The 18,750-nt window shown below is 42.8% G+C and overlaps 1 protein-coding gene across 1 annotated transcript in view; it reads left to right on the plus strand.

The window, feature by feature from the left end:
- The first annotated feature begins 3,205 nt into the window (after nt 1–3,205).
- The window catches only part of sec13 (SEC13 homolog, nuclear pore and COPII coat complex component), a 37,706-nt gene continuing 22,161 nt past the window's right edge, over nt 3,206–18,750 (plus strand). Inside the window, exons 1-3 of the mRNA XM_043708530.2 lie at nt 3,206–3,316; nt 6,435–6,479; nt 15,934–16,049. Coding sequence (XP_043564465.1) covers nt 3,314–3,316; nt 6,435–6,479; nt 15,934–16,049 — 164 coding nt within the window. The 5' untranslated portion in view covers nt 3,206–3,313. The remainder of the gene's footprint in view (nt 3,317–6,434; nt 6,480–15,933; nt 16,050–18,750) is intronic.

Below are 18,750 nucleotides of genomic sequence, written 5' to 3' on the forward strand. Positions count from 1 at the left end.
TTGGCCATGGCGAGCGGGAGTTTGGGTCGTGCGGCTTCAGGCACCGAGCTTTCCCCTCAATGTCCCGGTCTGACTGAAACAACAACAAAATGCTGCCGCGGCGACCGCCCCCCTCGAGCACCGTCCATGGGAAAAGATGGCGCCCGCAGCCGCCCCGCCCCCCACACAGGGGGTCACAGGTCACTGGCACAGACCATCTCTACAGCCCGGGGGAGGCAGGAGAAGGGACAATGGCTCCACCTCCCTCCACCGCAACCCATCCCCCTGCAGACCCGCCGAGTGGCATCTACCGGAGACTCCCACTCTGAAAGAGAGAGATCTCCTGGGAATGATCACTGAGTGATCATATATACCCAGCAGAGGGAGAGATCTACTGGGAATGATACTGAGGGATCATATGTACCCAGCAGGCAGAGGGAGAGATCTACTGGGAATGATCACTGAGTGATCATATATACCCAGCAGAGGGAGAGATCTACTGGGAATGATACTGAGGGATCATATGTACCCAGCAGAGGGAGAGATCTACTGGGAATGATCACCACTGAGCGATCATATATACCCATTAGGCAGAGGGAGAGATATACTGGGAATAATCACTGCGGGATCATACATACCCAGTGGAGGGAGAGATCTACTGGGAATGATCACTGAGGGACCATATTAACTCAGTAGCCACACAGGCAGAGGGAGAAATCTACTGGGAATGATTACTGAGGGATCATACTAACCCGGCAGAGACACAGGCAGAGGGAGAAATCTACTGTGAATGATCACTGAGGAATCATATATACCCTGCAGAGGCAGAGGGAGAGATCTACTGGGAATGATCACTGAGGAATCATATATACCCTGCAGAAACAAAGGCAAAGGGAGAGATCTACTGGGAATGATCATTGAGGGATCATACTAACCCGGCAGAGACAGGCAGAGGGAGAAATCTACTGTGAATGATCACTGAGGGATCGTATTAACCCAGCAGACAAAGGGAGAGATCTACTGGAAATGATCATTGAGGGTCATGTATACCCAGCAGAGGGAGATCTACTTGGAATAATCACTGAGGAGTCATATTAACCCAACAGTGACACAGACAAATTTTGAGATCTAGTGGGATGATTACAGAGATCATATTTACCCAGCAGAGACAGATCTACTGGAAATGATCACCGAGCGGTTCACTTTAACACATCAGGCACAAACGGGGAGAAATCTACTGGGAATGATCACTGACAGATCATATTAAACCAGCAGATTTGGAGGGAGACATTTACTGGGTCATGGTCACTGAGAGACCATTTTAATTCAGCAAACATAGACAGAGGGAGAGATCTTGTAGGAATGATCATTGATGGATCATGGGAGAAAGTGAGGTCTGCAGATGCTGGAGATCAGAGCTGAAAATGTGTTGCTGGAAAAGCGCAGCAGGTCAGGCAACACATTTTCAGCATTGATGGATCATATCAACCGAGAAGAGACGCAGAGCTAGAGATCTACAGGCAATGATCACTGAGAGATCATATTAACCCAGAAGACACAGAGGGAGGATATACTGGGAATTATCGCTGAGGGATCACATTAATCTGGTAAACATAGACAAAGAAAGAGAATGATAAGTGAAAGATAATATTAACCCAGCAGATATAAACAGAGAGATCTACTGCCAATGAGCACTGAGAGTTCATATTAACCAAAAGCCCCAGACAATGAAAGAGCTACTGGGATAATCTCTGAGAAATAATATTAACCAGCAGCTATAAAAATTGTGGGGTGGCACAATGCTCAGTGATAGTTAGCTAGATTCAATTCCAGCCTCGGGCAACTGTCTGCATGAGTTTGCACATTGTCCCTGTGTGCTCCAGTTCCTCCCACAGTGCAGAGATGTGCAGATTGGGTTGATTAGCCATGGTAAATATAGGGTTAGGAGGATAGGTTAGGGTCCAATGTTTGAGTGGGATATTATTCTGAGAGTTGGTGTACATTCAATGGGCTGAATGACATTTTTCTGTACCATAGAGATTATCTGATTCTTCTACGATTATAAATGTACTTGGAAAGTTCACTGAGATCATATTAATTCAGCAGACAAGGACCGAGAAAGAGATCTAGTGGTAATGATTATTGAGTAATCATATGAACCCTGTAGACACAGTAAGAGGAGAGATCTGTCGGGAATGATCATTGAGGTCAGTCCAGTGCTATTCCTATTTCTTGTTATTGTGTTAATATTGTTTATTGTTGATCATGCCCGGTAGATCTCTCCCTTTGTGTCTCTGCTGGATCATACATGATTTCAGTGATCATTCTTGCGAGATCTCTGCCCCTTTGTTTCCGCTGTCTTCATCTGATCCCTCAGTTGTTGATGGTCAGAGTCTGTTGATATTCAGTGTATTGTTGATAATCATGTTGTTGATGTTCAGTGTGCTGTTGATACTCAGGGTGTTGTTGAGAATCAGGGTGCTATTGATACTCAGGTGTTGTTGATGGTCAGAGTGCTGTTGGTATTCAGGGTACTATTAATCCTCTGGATGCTATTGATGATCAGGGTGCTGTTGATATTCAGGGTATTTTTGATATTCAAGCTGTTGTTGACATTCGGGATGTTGTTGATACTCAGGGTGCTGTTGACGTTTGGGATACTATTGATACTCATGGTGTTGTTGATGTTCACGGTGCTATTGATACTCAGGGTGTTGTCAATAATCAGAGTACTATTGATGTTCAGTGTATTTTTGGTAATCAGGGTGTTGTTGATGTTCGGGGTACTATTAGTACTCTGGATACTATTGATGGTTAGGGTGCTGTTGATGATCATGGTGCTGTTGATGTTCAGGATGCTATTGATACTCAGGGTGTTGTTGATGTTCAAGGTGCGTTGATACTCAGGGTGTTGTTGATATTCATGGTACTATTGATGTTCAGGGTGTTATTGATACTCATGGTGTTGTTGATGTTCAGGGTGCTATTAATACTGTTGATACTCGGGGTATTTTTGATACTCAAGCTGTTGTTGATACTCATGATGTTGTTGATATTCAGGGTGCTATTAATACCGTTGATACTCGGGGTATTTTTGATACTCAAGCTGTTGTTGATGCTCATGGTGTTGTGACCTGGGTGAGTGCAGCAGTTCCACGCGGAACCTTTGTTTGTGGGTGCTGGAGGGAGCCGGTCGGTTTTGTGGAGCGGGACAGGGTTCCGGGCTGCCACGTCTGAGAGGAGCGGAAGCGGCTGCGGGAGCAGCATTGAGAGAGAGAGAGCGAGAGTGAGGCGGTCGTCTGTCCTGTCCTGAGCTGCCCGGCCCGACGGAGCCATGGTGAGTTCTCCTTGACCCGACGTGTTGGTGGATTGAGGCTTGGCCGGAGGGGCTCAGGCCTCTGTGTGTGTGGTAGGGGAGGGGAGATCCCAAATAGACAGTCAGAAGGCTGGAAGAACACTGCAATCCAGAATTTAACTTAGCAGGACTTATACACTTAATGGTAAGGTCCTAGGGAGTGTTGCTGAACAAAGAGACCTTGGAGTGCAGGTTCATAGCTCCTAGAAAGTGGAGTTAGCAGGTAGATAGGATAATGAAGGCGGCGTTTGGTTTGCTTTCCTTTATTGGTCAGAGTATTGAGTACAGGAGTTGGGAGGTCATGTTGCGGCTGTACAGGACATTGGTTAGGCCACTGTTGGAATATTGCGTGAAATTCTGGTCTCCTTCCTATTGGAAAGATGTTGTGAAACTTGAAAGGGTTCAGAAAAGATTTACAAGGATGTTGCCAGGTTGGAGGATTTGAGCTACAGGAAGAGACTGAACTGGCTGGGGCTGTTTTCCCTGGAGCGTCGGAGGCTGAGGGGTGACCTTATAGAGGTTTGCAAAATTATGAGAGGCATGGATAGGGTAAATAGGCAAAGTCTTTTCTCTGGGGTCGGGGAGTCCAGAACGAGAGGGCATAGGTTTAGGGTGAGAGGGGAAAGATATAAAAGAGACCTACGGGGCAGCTTTTTCACACAGAAGGCGGTACGTGTATGGAATGAGCTGCCAGAGGAGGTGGTGGAGGCTGGTACAATTGCAACATTTAAGAGGCATTTGGATGGGTATATGAATAGGAAGGGTTTGGAGGGATATGGGCCGGGTGCTGGCAGGTGGGACTAGATTGGGTTGGGATCTCTGGTCAGCATGGACAGGTTGGACCGAAGGGTTTGTTTCCGTGCTGTACATCTCTATGACTCTAAGTCAACGTTTCGGGTGTAACCCTTCTCCACCTCCTGATGCTGCCTGGATTGCTGTGTTCTTGCAGCCTCCTGCCTGTCAACTTTGGGCTCCAGCATCAGCAGTTTTTTTTTGTCTCTAACCAAGTTTGTTACTGATCCCAGGCATTGAAATGATCCGCTGGAGGCTCCTGTTACTGGTTCCTTCTATGAGTTTGGCATTCCCTGCATTCGCAAAAATAAAAACCCAAGTTATTTATTGTATACAGGACAAGATTGACATGCCTTTTAGACACTGAGAGGGTCTGATAAATGAATGGAACCCCCCCCCATTGCACTTTGGCAGAAAGACCTGAAATGGTGGTCTTTCCCCACTGCGCCTTGGTGGATACTACACTTAATCTTTTTAAATTGCAGTCCCTAGTCTGTACAGTTCAGGTTGGAGTCATTCATTCCCCTCATTTAGCCCCTAAGACATCTTCCCTTTCCAGGTCTCAGCTCACACATCTTATTCGCAGTAGTTCTCTGATCACGCTTTGCCTTCACCCAGCTTTATTGACCCATTCCTGCCTGTGATTCACCCCACTTCAGAGAGATCTTGAATATGAACTTGCTAAGGAAATGCAACCATGGAAAGAACTGGCAACAGGAGCCCAAGCTGGATCATTTCAATGCCTGAGACCAGTAATGAGCCAGGGTGGCTCGAAGTCCCATCTCTGGGTCCATTCTGAGCTTGCAGGGTTGTTTAAAGTGCTCTTCGGACTCAGGAAAGGCAGCACTCGTAACTCCTGATTGCTATCTATTAGGCCACTTTGGAATACTGTGTTTAACACTAGTCTCCCTGTTATTGGAAAGATGTTGGCAAACTTGAAAGGGTGCATAAAAGATTTACAAGGATGTTGCTGGTTTGAGGGTTGCAGAGTTTGAGTTATAGGGAGAGGCTGAATAGGCGGGGGCTATTTTCCCTGGAATGTTGGAGGCTGAGGGGTGATCTTATAGAGGGTTATAAAATCATGAGGGGCATGGATAGGATAAATAGCCAAGGTCTTTTTCCCCAGGGTAGGGGAGTCCAAAACTAGAGGCTTTAGGTTTAAGGTGAGAGGGGAAAGATTTAAAAAGGACCTCGGGCAACTTTTTCATGCAGAGAGTGGTGCATATATTGAACGAGCTGCCAGAGGGAGTGGTGGCAGCTGGTACAATTGCAACATTTAAAAGGCTTCTGGATGGGCACATGAATAAGAAGTGTTTGTAGGGATGTGGATCAAATGCTGGCAGATTCATGATATCTGATTGGCAGGAACGAGTTGGACCAAGGGGACTGTTGCCGTATTGTGCAACTTTGACTCTATTCATTGACACCCTCCAGCCAGAGGTGGTAAGCAGGAGCCAGCTCCACTACCTGTGGAGTAAAACAAAACCAAACAAATTCCTTTCATATCCTTGAGACTTTACAGTGTTCTGTTGCCTCTGGAAACCATAAATAGTGGCAATTTCGAAAGGTTGGGGGTGGGGTTCATATCAAGTTCATGACTTGAGCATTGAATCTAGGCTGGGACTTCGGTCCAATAATACAGTAATGCCATGCATTTGGAGGTACCATCTTTCAGAAGAGGTATCCAACCAAGACCCACCTGCCCAGTCAAGAGGACTGAAACAATGGTAAAAGCAGCTTCATCAAATTCTAAAATATTACAGCATTGTTAATAATTCTACATTATTAATAACTTTGCATTGAAGGAATAAATATGTTGACAAATCTTATTTAATTGTGGTTTCTAGATTCAGGGGCTTCAGGAAAGTAATTCAGAGAGCGTGTTAGACTCTATTCCTTCACCAATTAGGGCAAATTCAAGACCAAATAATGACAGATGTTGCAAACTTCTGTCTATCAATCATAAAGGCTCCATATTGAAGTGAATTGTTTGGGGCGTTGGGTTGGGTGCAGTTTGTGAGCAGGGACAGTGCAAAATATGGCAGCAGTTTACAGCTATTCAGAGAAGCCACAGGCTCGCAGCCGTGTAAGTAAGTCTCACTGGTGAACGGGAAGCATTCTACTGAGGTTGTGCCTGGAATGTTTAACACAAATTATTGGATAATGGAACTGTATGGGTTTGTCTTATATTGCAAGAGTGCTGGGAGTGGGCTACACATCCCTTGCCTTCCTCAACAGAGAAGATCCCATTTAAAAAAAAATGGTTCTGGTCATTTCACTTAAAGTGTCTGTTTTTATTTTTTCATAGGTTTCTGTAATTAATACCGTGGATACGTCCCATGAGGATATGATTGTAAGTGGGTCAGCTATTCTTAATACAATGTGAACTCTCATAGGACTGCAAATTGCTTAATTGCTACTGATTTTTTTAAAAATGAGATTGACTTTATGCAGAATCTACTTTGCTTTCAATACTGAGGTTTACTATAAGACGTATGTTTATGCAGCTGCTTGAATCGAGGAATATAATGGGTAAAGAATTGCAGGACTCAATAATAGAAAATGACCCAATGGTCCTGACCTTACAGTGACGAGCAAAGTCCTCAGCAGTAAAATATTCATGGATAAATGTGTACAGTTCAAAATGACCTGTGTTCAAATACAATCCAATATGATTTGAGAATTTTTAAAGTTTCCTATCCACAGTTCCTTTAGATTATATCTTGTGTAAACATATTTTAAAGGAATAGTGTGAAGGGTGTTTTACTGCATCCAATCTATACTCTTCCGGTCCCATTAGCATCAAGCATTCCTTAGGCAAATCAAAATAGAACACTATTCCAATTTTATCAGGTTACTGAGGCCTGGCTGATCACAAAACTCTCTGAGCATCGGAACAAAACAAAAGTGAAACCACCATACTAACATGTACCTCTAGTAATAAATAGATGTTTTCAAATGAATCATGAGGCGGCAATGTAATCAGGTTTCAGATTGCTATAAGTCTCTTGTTTGCTTGTTCTGTTGAATAACAAAAGTGCCAGAGTTCAATTTTCTATGTTGTATCTTGCACTCATCGCCACAGCAGGGGTGTGAGTGACTAGTGCAACATACTTCAAAGTGGCTGTCACTTTGACAATCAAATACAAGAGGTTTTTTTTCCAATTTAGTTAATTTGTTGTTCCCTAAAGTGAAGATTGGAGGGAGGTAAAGCAACCTTTGAAAGGTGGTATCATTTGCCAGGTAAAGCCCTTGAACTAGGTTAGTGGACAATAACTGGATTTCTGGAAGGGGTTAGCTTGATGTATTGTCTGTACATTAGGTACAATAATGTATCTTAACGAAATGATCATTATTCAGTTTGAACTGGCTATGTTAACACCCCTGCCATTAAAGCTTCAGGAAGGCTTATCCAAAAGATAAGAAGAAAAGGGAGACCATGGGATCTAAAACAAGTGGCAAACTGGCTCCAAAATTAGGGGCGACACGGAGGCTCAGTGGTTAGCACTGCTGCCTCACAGCACCAGGGACCCGTGTTCGAATCCAGCCGCGGGCTACTGTCTGTGTGGAGTTTGCACATTCTCCCCATGTCCGCGTGGGTTTCCTCCGGGTGCTCCAGTTTCCTCCCACAGTCCAAAGATGTGCAGGTTAGGTGAATTGGCTATGCTAAATTCCCCATAGTGTACAGGGATATATAGATTAGGTGTGTTAGCCAGGGGTAAATATAGGGGCGGGGAATGGGTCTGGGTGGGTTACTCTTCAGAGGGTCGGTATGCACTAGTTGGGCTGAAGGGCCTGTTTCCATACTGTAGGGATTCTGATTCTGAAATAGGAGGCAAAGGATGATTGTGGAGGTTTGCTTTTGTAAGTAGAAGCTTGTGACCAGTGATGTATCACAGGGATCAGTGCTCGGACTCTTGTTGCTTGTTATATACATTAATGACTTGGATGTGAATGTAGAGGGTTTGATAAGTAAATTTGGAGATGACACGAAAATTAGTGGTGTTGTTGACAGTGAACAGGCAACAGTCTGATATTAATCAGCTTGTAAATTTGGCAGAGCAATGGCAGATGGTATTTAATCCTGATAACTGTGAGGTGATGCATTTTGGGTGGTGTAGTATGGGAAGGATTTACACAGTGAATGGGTAGGTCCCTCGAGAGTACTACAGAATAAAGAGTCTGTAGATTCCTGAAGATGTCAGCACAGGTAGACGGGGTGATGAGGATGGCATTTGGGATCCTTGTCTTCATTAGCTGGGGGGGTGGAGTCTCGGAGCAGGGAAATCTTCTTGCAACTTTCTGGAGCTTTGGTTAGGCCATCGATGGAATACTGTATGCACTGGAGAGGGAGTGTAGAAAACTTACCTGGATGTTGCCTGGGTTGAAAAGTCTCAGTTATGAGGAGAGACTGGCATCTGGATGAGCACTTAAAATGTCAAGCCATAGCAAACTGTGGACCAAGTGCTTATATATGGGATTAGAGGAGTTCAGTGGCAGTAGGTCAGCATAAACCCTGTTTCTATGCTGCATGATTCTGAGTGCAGGTGCTTTGACGTTTGGTTTACTTTTAAACATTCATCAAACCTCCTAGTTAGTGCTTGTCACTTAACCTGCCCATTCCCACCCTCTTCCCAGCCATGAGCATTCCTAATGCAGATGTGTAGTATTGTGATTATACAGTGGTTTGTATGTTGTGTTGTGGCCATGGTAACCCCGTTTCAAATCCCACTTATGGCAGATTTTCAAGGACATGTTTGCTTCCAATCCTGTGTTTGCCTCAGTTGAGACAGTGTTGGACTGAAAGTCTGTAATGGTACTGCTGCTAGACTAGCAATCTAGATGTTCAGACCACTGTTCTAGTGACATAGGCTTGAATCCCATCACAGCAGATTGTGAAATCGGAGCTCATTAAAAATCTGGAATAAAACTCGAGCCAAATGGTGACCACTCTTGAATGTCATAAAAGCTCACCTGTTTGTTAATGTCTTTTAGAAAGGAAATATGCCATCCTTACCTTGTCTAGCTGACACATGACTCCAGACCCACAGCAATTTGTTTGACCCTTCACTGCCATCTGGGCAATTAGAGATCGGTGATAAAGCTGGCTGAGCATATGTCCCCATGGATGTCTACTTTTTGGAAAAAAAACCCTCATTGAAGGTTTTTGTTTGCCATACTGAATATATTTGTCATTGTAAAGTGATACATAGGAGAAATTAGCAACTCTACACTTTTTTTTTGGAAAAATTGAATTCTTGTGGAAGGTCTAAGTTCTGTTTACCCAGATTATACTGTACCTGGACCCTGAATTATCAAGGAAAGGCAGCATTTCTGGGCTGATGAGAAGTCTTGCTACTGTCCAAACGTATGGAAGCCCACACTTCAGTTATTTCTCACATTGGACATCCCAGGAATGTCACTGGAGGTTCTTTCCTTTCTGTGCAAAACAGGCTCTCAACTTGCTGCAGAAATGGCTGAGTAATTGTTCGTAATGTCATGCAGTTGGAGCAGTGCTCCAATGAAGGAGCAGAAACATTACTGGAAGAGTTAAGCAAAGAAGCAAAATTGACAGTGCTCTATAATTTTGAAAGATTACAGTATACCTTACATGTCGATGTGTAAGATATATGAATGAGTGTATTGGAGGTCTTTGCATTGTTTGATCAATAGAGCACTAGATGCCCTCATGTAAGTTGCAATATTGCATTGTGATAATAATTCAGGAGGCTCTGTGCTTTTTAATATCCTCACCATGAGAACTTAGAGGAAAACTAAACTTTGTCTCTTTCTGGATAGAACACAAGCTTCCAGTGAGAACTTTGAGCTGAGGGGAGCTAAAGTGATTCAACCTCTATGTCACCCTCATCACACCTCAGCCTGCCCCCCCACTACAACAGCAGCAACAACTTGTATTAAAATAGTGTCTATAACATCATAAAACATTCCAAGCTGTTTCAGGGGAATATTATAAAGGAAAATTGGATTCAGAATTAGCGAATTGTTACAGCGCAGAAGGAGGTAGTGCTTACATAGGCTCTTCAGATGAGCATCTCAAAAAGCTCATGTAAAAAATGAATCTCATGTTTTTCCCCTTTATCCTTGTATGCTAGTTCTTCCCAAATAATCATCCAGTGCTTTCTTGAATGCTTCAATTGAAGGGCTTTCCACCACATTTCCATATAGGAAGCAGTGTATTTCATTCCCTGAGTATTCGCTATGTGAAAGAGTTTTTTTCTCACCATGTAAAGGAAAATAGAAGCATGACTAAAAGCTCAATCAAGAGGTCGATGTTACGCAGCATCTTAACCAAGGAAAGAAAGGTAGAAAGGTTTAAGGAAGAATTTCCAAATTGTAATACCCAGTCAGCTAATATAGTACGGTACTGACACAGTGGTAATGTCACTGGGCTCTTAATTCAGAGGCCCTTCCTAATGTTAGGGAGGTATGGGATTGAATCCCACCATGGCAATTCAACTTGAATTGAAATCTGGACTTTTAAAAAGCTAATCTAATGGAATCCAAATAACTATTGATCATTGTCGTAAAAACCCATCAGTTTCACTAATGTCCTTATAAGGAAGGAAATCTGCCAGCCTTAGCTGGTTTGGCCTACATGTGAGTCTGCTGTGATGTGGTTGATTTCTAATTGTCCCCCTAAGGTGACCCTAGCAGGCTCTTCCGTTCAAAGGTAATTAACTCTAGGCAATAAATTCTTGAACAGTCAGCAACACTGTAAAGAATAATATTTTTAAAATCTTCGTAATGTAATAGTTTTTTGTGTGGAAAGGAATTTTCTTTCATGCATCTAGTACTAATGTGAATTCATGACTCATTGTTAACAATTCTACAGCTGGAAAAGACAGATAAATGTTTTCAAGCCCCCCTTTGAACTTTTCTGTGAGAGCTCTTCAGTTTCTATGCTCCAAGAAATAGGCTGTCCAATTTCCAATTCTTATCGCAACTTGTATCCCTCACCCCTAGTATTATCACACAATGGATAAGAAATGTAAATGTTAGAAGCTAAAATTATTGCTGATTGTGACTTTCCCGTGAAATCTATTTTGCCTGGAGGCTGTATAATGAACACCTTCAGTTTCTCCCTCCTTATCACTGCTGGCAAAATTGTGCTTTTGTTCGTTTTATGTTGCTTTGTGGTTATTGTGATGTACAAAATGAGGCATTTTGCTGCATGATATTTTGTGAAACTTGTTTTTGCCTTGTCTCGTCTTGCCTGGAGTGATATAGCCTGTGCCAGGAAATTGTTCTGCAGATGCTGGCATTTTTTTTTAGCACTGTCCCAAATGAGCATTCTCTGTTCGCGAGCCCAGTCAGGTCAGATCTCACCCGGCATCCACGCTGAAGCACATCAGTGGAGTGATTACCAGGAACACACCATATGCCTTCTTAACAACCCCATCAACCTTGATGGCGACTTCCAGGAATAACTGGAATGTCGCTGGAACGATTACCAGGTGCTGGCTACTTCATTCCCGTCTTTCCACCCTTTCCTTTATTTATTGGTAATCCATACTGTTTCAAAGCAAGAAGAACTGGCTAGATTCTTTTGGAAAGAAACATTCTTTGAGCTAAAGATAAGCACATTTGTTTTTGTAAAGTAAAACTGCTTTTATTCTTAAAAAAAAACAATACCTGATTAAGGAGAACTAGCCGGTCTACTGAAAGGGAAATTCTTTTGACAAGTCTTCTGGCGTTTTAATAGAATGTTTCTGGTCGTGTGGTTCAAGGGAAACCAGTGAATGTAGCATACTTGAATTTTTCAGATTTGGAGATGCCGGTGTTGGAAAGGGGTGGACAAAGTTAAAAATCACGCAACACCAGGTTATAGTCCAACAGGTTTATTTGGAAGCACTAGCTTTCAGAGCGCCGTTCCTTCATCAGGTGGTTGTCACAGTTTGGACTATAACCTGGTGTTGTGTGATTTTTAACTTTGAATTTTCAGAGGCATTCAATATGAGGCTAACAAAGCTTTTTCCATGAGATAAGAACTTATTGGGTTAGGGGTAATCTATTATTACGGATAGAAGATTGATTATAGGGCAGGAAACAGTAAAAATAAGTAGTTCATTTTCAAATTGGCAGGTTGTTATTAAAGGAGTGTGGTAAGGGTCAGTGCTATTTGCAGTCTGTATTAATGGCTTAGATGAAGTATAATGTATCCCATTTTGCTGATGATGCAGAGCTAGGTGGGAACCTAAGCTATGAGGAGGATGTGAGGACTGGGGATCAGAGCTTAAAAATGTGTTGCTGGAAAAGCGCAGCAGGTCAGGCAGCATCAAAGGAGAAGGAGAATCGACGTTTCGGGCATAAGCCCTTCTTCAGGAAATCAAGTCTGGAAAGATATGCAAATAGATTAAGTGAATGGATACATTGGTTGCAGGTGGAGGACAATGTGAAACTGTGAAGTTATTCATTTTTGTAGGAAAACTGGATGCTTAATTGGTGAGAAACTGTTGAATGTCGAAATTCAGAAGGATTTCTGAAAGAAAGGTTAGTTGAGTACATTTCATATGCAGATCTGATATCTCAGGGTGAGCACTACCTTTCTACTGAAAAGGACTTTCATCTATGGTGAACGCAATCCTGATTTTTCTTTTTGAAATGCTAACACAGCGTGCCTTTTTTCATTAATTGCCATTCCTTTGAAATCCTCTGTCCCTTGCCACTGATTCTGTGTGTTCTCCAGACGATGCTGGCAGGCAGTCTGTTTCCTTCCTTTCCCCAATCCCTCTGTTAAATACACCACTGCACATGACTCTCACATCATAAATGAAAAATGTATAGATCGCAGAGAAATGCATTGCATCTGCTTCCTGATGGTGTTCCCTGGCCTGTCATCTTTAGCTGGAGTGAAGAAAAAGTACTTGTTTTTTTTTAAAACAAATGCATTTACTTTGCAACTTCCATAACCTCCAACACTTTGCAACCAACTATGAGACATAGTCACTTTCATAATTTCAAAGCTTGATAGCTGATTGGCAAATGGCAATCTCCCATAACCAGGAATGGGATGAATGACCCACTAACCTATTTCAATGGTTTTGGTTTGAAGGCTAAGTGTTGACCAGGGCACTTAGGATGACCTCCTCTGCTTATTTGAATGGTGGCATCAAATCTTTTATATCTACCTGAGAGGGCAGAGAAGAATTAGTAAAAATTGCTGCTGAGCCTATAAAATACATCTTTGGGTGATAACCACAATTTAGGTTATATTAGATTCCCTACAGTGTGGAAACAGGCCCTTCGGTCCAACAAGTCCACACCGACCCTCCGAAGAGCAACCCACCCAGACCCATTTCCCTACTAATGCACCTATCACTATGGGCAATTTAGCACCTGAATTGCACGTCTTTGGACTGTGGGAGGAAACCGGAGCACCCGGAGTAAACCCACGCAGACACGGGGAGAATGTGCAAACTCCACACAGTTACTCGAGGCTGGAATCGAACCTGGGTCCGTGGTGCTGCGAGGCAGCAGTGCTAACCACTGAGCCACTATGCAGCTCTGTTAACATGGTGTGTCTTAAAAGGCATCTCAAGGTAGGTAAGGGACAAAGTTCCAGTTTCATTGGACCCAGAAGACTGAGAATAGAGTGGAGAGGTTGGTGCGTGGATACTGTAGTTGCAGGATACTCTGTGTGGATACTCTGTTCGAAGGGACAGAGACTGTGAGCAATATGAATGGCTGGAGGAATTAGGCTGATGGAGCAGCACTGTCATGGAGATCTTTATACGCAAGGCTAGAATTTTAAATTTTAGGTATTAAAGCTCACAGTGCTTTAATATTGCACTTGGTGAAGATGGGAGTGATTGCGAAGTGATGTTTGATATAGAGTGCAACATAGTCAGCAGAGGTTTTGATGAAGCAGTATTACAGAGTGTTCAGGGGAGCATTGAAGTAGCCAAGACTGCATGTGGTAGAGTTTCACCAGTGCACAGGCAGTTTTAAGAAGTTGGACATAGATGGTCTATATTTGGAGAGTTTATGGGATCAGATTCCGCTTGAGTTGAACCAGGTAGAGATTGTAGACAATTTGGTTCAGTTTAACACAGTTGTCATGGATGGAAATTGAAGAGATGTGTTGCTGCAAATTTGTGATGTGAGCTGAGAGATAGTGGCTTTAGTTTTCCCACTGTTTAAGTGGAGACAGTCAAAATTGAAATTATTACTTCGGTGCAGGAGCAGTTTGGAGCCATGTAATCCAAATTCCTGAGGATGGCAGTGTTGATCTGGTGGTGTGTTAGGATAGGGACCCAGAATGCTATGTGTATCATGTTCTGTTGAAACAGGCTCCCCTGCTTTTGAGATGTTTGTTGACCGCATATGAAAATTGCATAACTACAAAGTAACTTGTGCTCTATTGTTGTTTTTGGCAAAGATTATTTACGTTTCAAATAAAATTGACTTATCCAATTGAATTACAAATCAAAGAATCCCGTGAACTAGAATCAAGGGCATATAGATTCAGTGCAGAGAGAAGTCAGAGCCATCAATCCTCAGGAGTGTACAGGGTTGCTAATCATCTGTGGCGTGATTTTCGGGTGTGCAGAATCAATATATGTGATGTTGCATTGACCGCTTACTCTTTTCCACCAATCATACCCTTCATTTTCCAATTATCAAGCTTCAAAGGATTCATTAAGTAGCTCCCTGTTGAAGTTGCACCTCCTATTCCATGCCTGTAACTTAAGTGGAAAATTGCATTTATATACTTACACACCTTCCTCTCTGCATCATTACCCAGTTTTTCACAACATTAATGGTTTTGCACCAAGCTAGGCATAGCTCAAGGACTTTGTTTTCATCCTAACGTGCTGATTAAAACAATCCACAACGTACAATTTAAGATGTTACATTTGATTTCAGTCACTTTTAGGTATAGAAGAGGATCGAGAAAGGGAAAAAAGTGCTGTTTGTAGACACAGGGGCAGAAATATCTGATAGGATCAGACTCAGCCCCACCACTTTATACAGTTAAGTATTCTGCTAACGCTGCATGAAGATTGGCCATTTGGCTAAGGTACTGAGACCAGCCTGAAGATGCTGTATAACTGTGCCCAACAGTGAATTGATGAAAAGGTGAACAATAAATGCCTAGCCTTTCATTTCATCATATATAGTTCCTGTCAATAACCAATCCCTTAAAAGCTTTGATACGCTTTTCACACTTTATAGAAGTTTATAAAATCAGGAGGGGCATGGATAGGCTGAATAGTCAAGGTCTTTTCCCCACAGTAGGGGAGTCCAAGACTAGATTTAAGATGAGAGGGGAAAGATTTAAGAGGGACCTAAGGGACAACTTCTTCACACAGCGGGTGCTGTGTGTATGGAACAAGCTGCCAGAGGAGTTGGTGGAGACTGGTACAGTTTCAAATTTAAAAGACATTTGGCTGGGTATAGGATTAGGAAAGGTTTAGAGGGATATGGGCCAAATGCTGGCAAGTGGGACTAGATTAATTTAGAATATCTAGTGAGCATAGATGAGTTGGACTGAAGAGTCCGTTTCCGTACAAAAACCTCTGTGACTCTGTGTATCAAGGAAGTAGTGATGCTTGCTCCAACCTTGCTCCAACCTTGATCTCGGACTTGAAAATAATCACTTTATGTTTAGGTTGCATGCTTCTGATGTGCGCCCATCCAAATAACTGTAAAGATTGCTACAAAGGATTATTGGTTTCTAGCATCCTTAATGGAAGTGTTTGTTTTGACAGCAACTGCTGCAATTGGAGTGGTTACAGCATACAGTACACGTTTACTAAAAGCTTTCCTCACCTATGCTCCTGCAGCATGATGCACAGATGGATTACTATGGCACCCGTCTCGCAACCTGCTCCTCCGACCGATCTGTGAAGATATTTGATGTTAAAAATGGAGGCCAGATCCTTATTGCGGACCTGAGGGGGTACGTAGAACGATTTGGTTTGCAAGAAATCTTTCATCACCTGAAAGCGCTGATGTCTTCAGCTTTAGTGAAAGCAATCAGTAATAAACTGTCCCTCTGAAAGACCAAAATACCAGTCATTTCCCTTTATTCAGGATACATTTAACTACTCTTAAACTCAAGTCACAATGATAACAGTTAGTATTTAACTAACTGCTTTAACACTGTACTTCATAAGAGTGTTATAAATCAAAATTCAACATCAAGCTGCATGAGGGATGATGACCAAAAATTTGGTGAAAGGTTTGGTTTTAAGAAGTACAGAGGAATCTCGATCATCCGAATGAAATGGGTAGGCACTATTTCATTCAGTTAATCAATTATTCGGTTAATTGATTCAATGCCTCTCCTCTGGGACTCAGAGTTTTCCAAAGTTTCCTTTTTCCTCGCTCTGCCTGCCTTACTCTCTCTCTGTGTCTCAGGGTTTGTTTCTGAGCAGGCACACACTTGTGGGTAAGGGACCTGCAGTATTGCTGAAGCCTCATGCCACGCCCCAAAACCTGTCTGCCTGTCCGAGTTCCTGACCCTGTCAAAGTCCATCCCCCATCCACCTGTCCAAACCCACGCACCTTCTCCGGGGCAGCCAGACTGGACACCAACAGGAAGACTGCTGAGTCTCAAAATAGCGCGCGCGCACACAATTTTTGACTGCAACCTTTTAACAGGTTCCACCTTTGCCATGTACAGGACAATGTTGGAGAGATTATCTGGGGAAGGGGGTTTTGGGTACTCCCCTGTGTAGAATTCCAGGGAAAGTTGGGGGGGGGGTGAGGGGGAGTGAGTGAGTGCGAGAGCGCGGGCAGTCAGTCACTTTGATAGGAGCCCAGGCACCGTCTCCATGTCCAAGACTGTTCTCGGCAGCATTTCAGTAAACCAGGTAGTTCATTTTTAATCATTGTAAACAAAAGACGCAATCAGTGTTGAAACACCTCTATGATGTAATGTTTCTATCGGGACCTTGAGATCTTCTTCAGATAATCCGAAATTCAGATAATTTATATTTGAATAATCGAGGTTCCTCTATGTTGAAGGAGGAAAGAGAGGTGGAGCAATTACTAAGATGGGGTAGGGACAAGGCCATAGAGAAATTGAGCATTTTAATATTGAGGCATTGTTTAGCAGGGAACTGGTGTTAATTAGCAAGAACAAAGAGTGATTTTCTATGTCATGGTGAACCAGACTCGAGAGGAAGGCAACACCACTTCAGACAATCTTGAGTTAATGACAGGTAAAATATGGGAGTCAGCAAGGAGTGTCATGGAATAGAGATAACTATTGAAGTTGAGGACTTCAGAAGTAGATAAGATGAGTCGGGCAACGTGACAGTGATGGAAATAGGTCGTCTTCTGTGGCTAACTCTTAATGGCCTTTGAAGAATCCCAACAAGCCTCTCAAATATAACAAATCATTGATCTCAGGTAAAGCCAATTATGCCGCCTTACATTAGTAAAGTTGGGCAATTCATTATGGCCTTGCCATATCACTAGATCCTTGTCCTATCTCTAGGGTTACTATGGTGAATGAAATTTGAAATTTCACAATGCCTGTCCAGTTTCTGGCTTCAATCAACACATGACTGATGAACATTTCTTTGTTTTATTCATGGGATGAGGGCATCACTGGTTAGGCCAGCATTTATTGCTCTAATTCCCCAGAGGGCAGTTAAGAATCAACCACGCTGCTATGAATCTGGAGTCACATACAGGCCAGGAAAAGATGGGAGTTTCCTCCCTAAAAGATATCAGTGAACCAGATAGGCTTTACTAACAATGGACAATGGATTCATTATTTCATTAGACTCTTAATTCCAGATTTTATTGAATTTAGATTCCACCATTTGCCATGGTGAGATTTGAACCTGGGTCCTCAGAACATTGCCTGGATCCCTGGATTAAAAGATCACTGATAATACCACGAGACAGTTGCCTCTGCCATTCTTAGTTCACATTGTCTGGTCTGCAGACCTTACAGTGCCCTTGGAAGTTGTCTTTCCTTTTCCTGCTGTATGCCCACCACTGAAGGGCACAGTCACTTTCTTTTTCAAAATATATTAATCACAGATACACAAAAACAGGAATTACTGGAGAAACCCAGCAGGTCTGACAGCATCTATGGAGAGAACAGAGTTAATATTTTTGAGTGCAGTGACTCTTCTTCAGAGCTCAGATATTAATCACAGCTTTGCCTCGCAATCTACAGTGAGACTTTGGGCAATGTCAAACAGTCCTTCTGCAAAAGGAGTCAAGTTGAGCAGACTAGCACCCAAGCGGCCAACAGTATCTGTCCTGGCTTATTGTTGATTAAATGTCAGGTGGAATAATTGGCATAAACAAGATACCATCTGATGCTGTTGTCACTTGATTTCCATCATTTCAGTGTGAGCAGCTGGTGGATGGGCTCAGCAAAAAGGCAAGTGGAATGGGTGTCTTCCAACTCTGAATCACCAAAACGCAGCTCTTCGGGCCATAAACTGGTGACAATTGCAGTGTGCAATCTCTCCATTTTATGAGAATAAACTCTTCTAATTCCACCTTCTTCTTGCTGCCCCAATTATGAATAGGCCAAATGCTTATTTCCAGCTAAGTGAATGCATACCTGGAGGTCACAAGATATGTTTCCCCAAGCTGTGTGGCAATGGTCTGGTACAGTGATAGGTGTCCAG

Source organism: Chiloscyllium plagiosum, unplaced genomic scaffold (assembly GCF_037043375.1).
Source record: "Chiloscyllium plagiosum isolate Xiang-an unplaced genomic scaffold, Cpla_swu_hap1 HiC_scaffold_14, whole genome shotgun sequence".
Classification (NCBI taxonomy): domain Eukaryota; kingdom Metazoa; phylum Chordata; class Chondrichthyes; order Orectolobiformes; family Hemiscylliidae; genus Chiloscyllium; species Chiloscyllium plagiosum.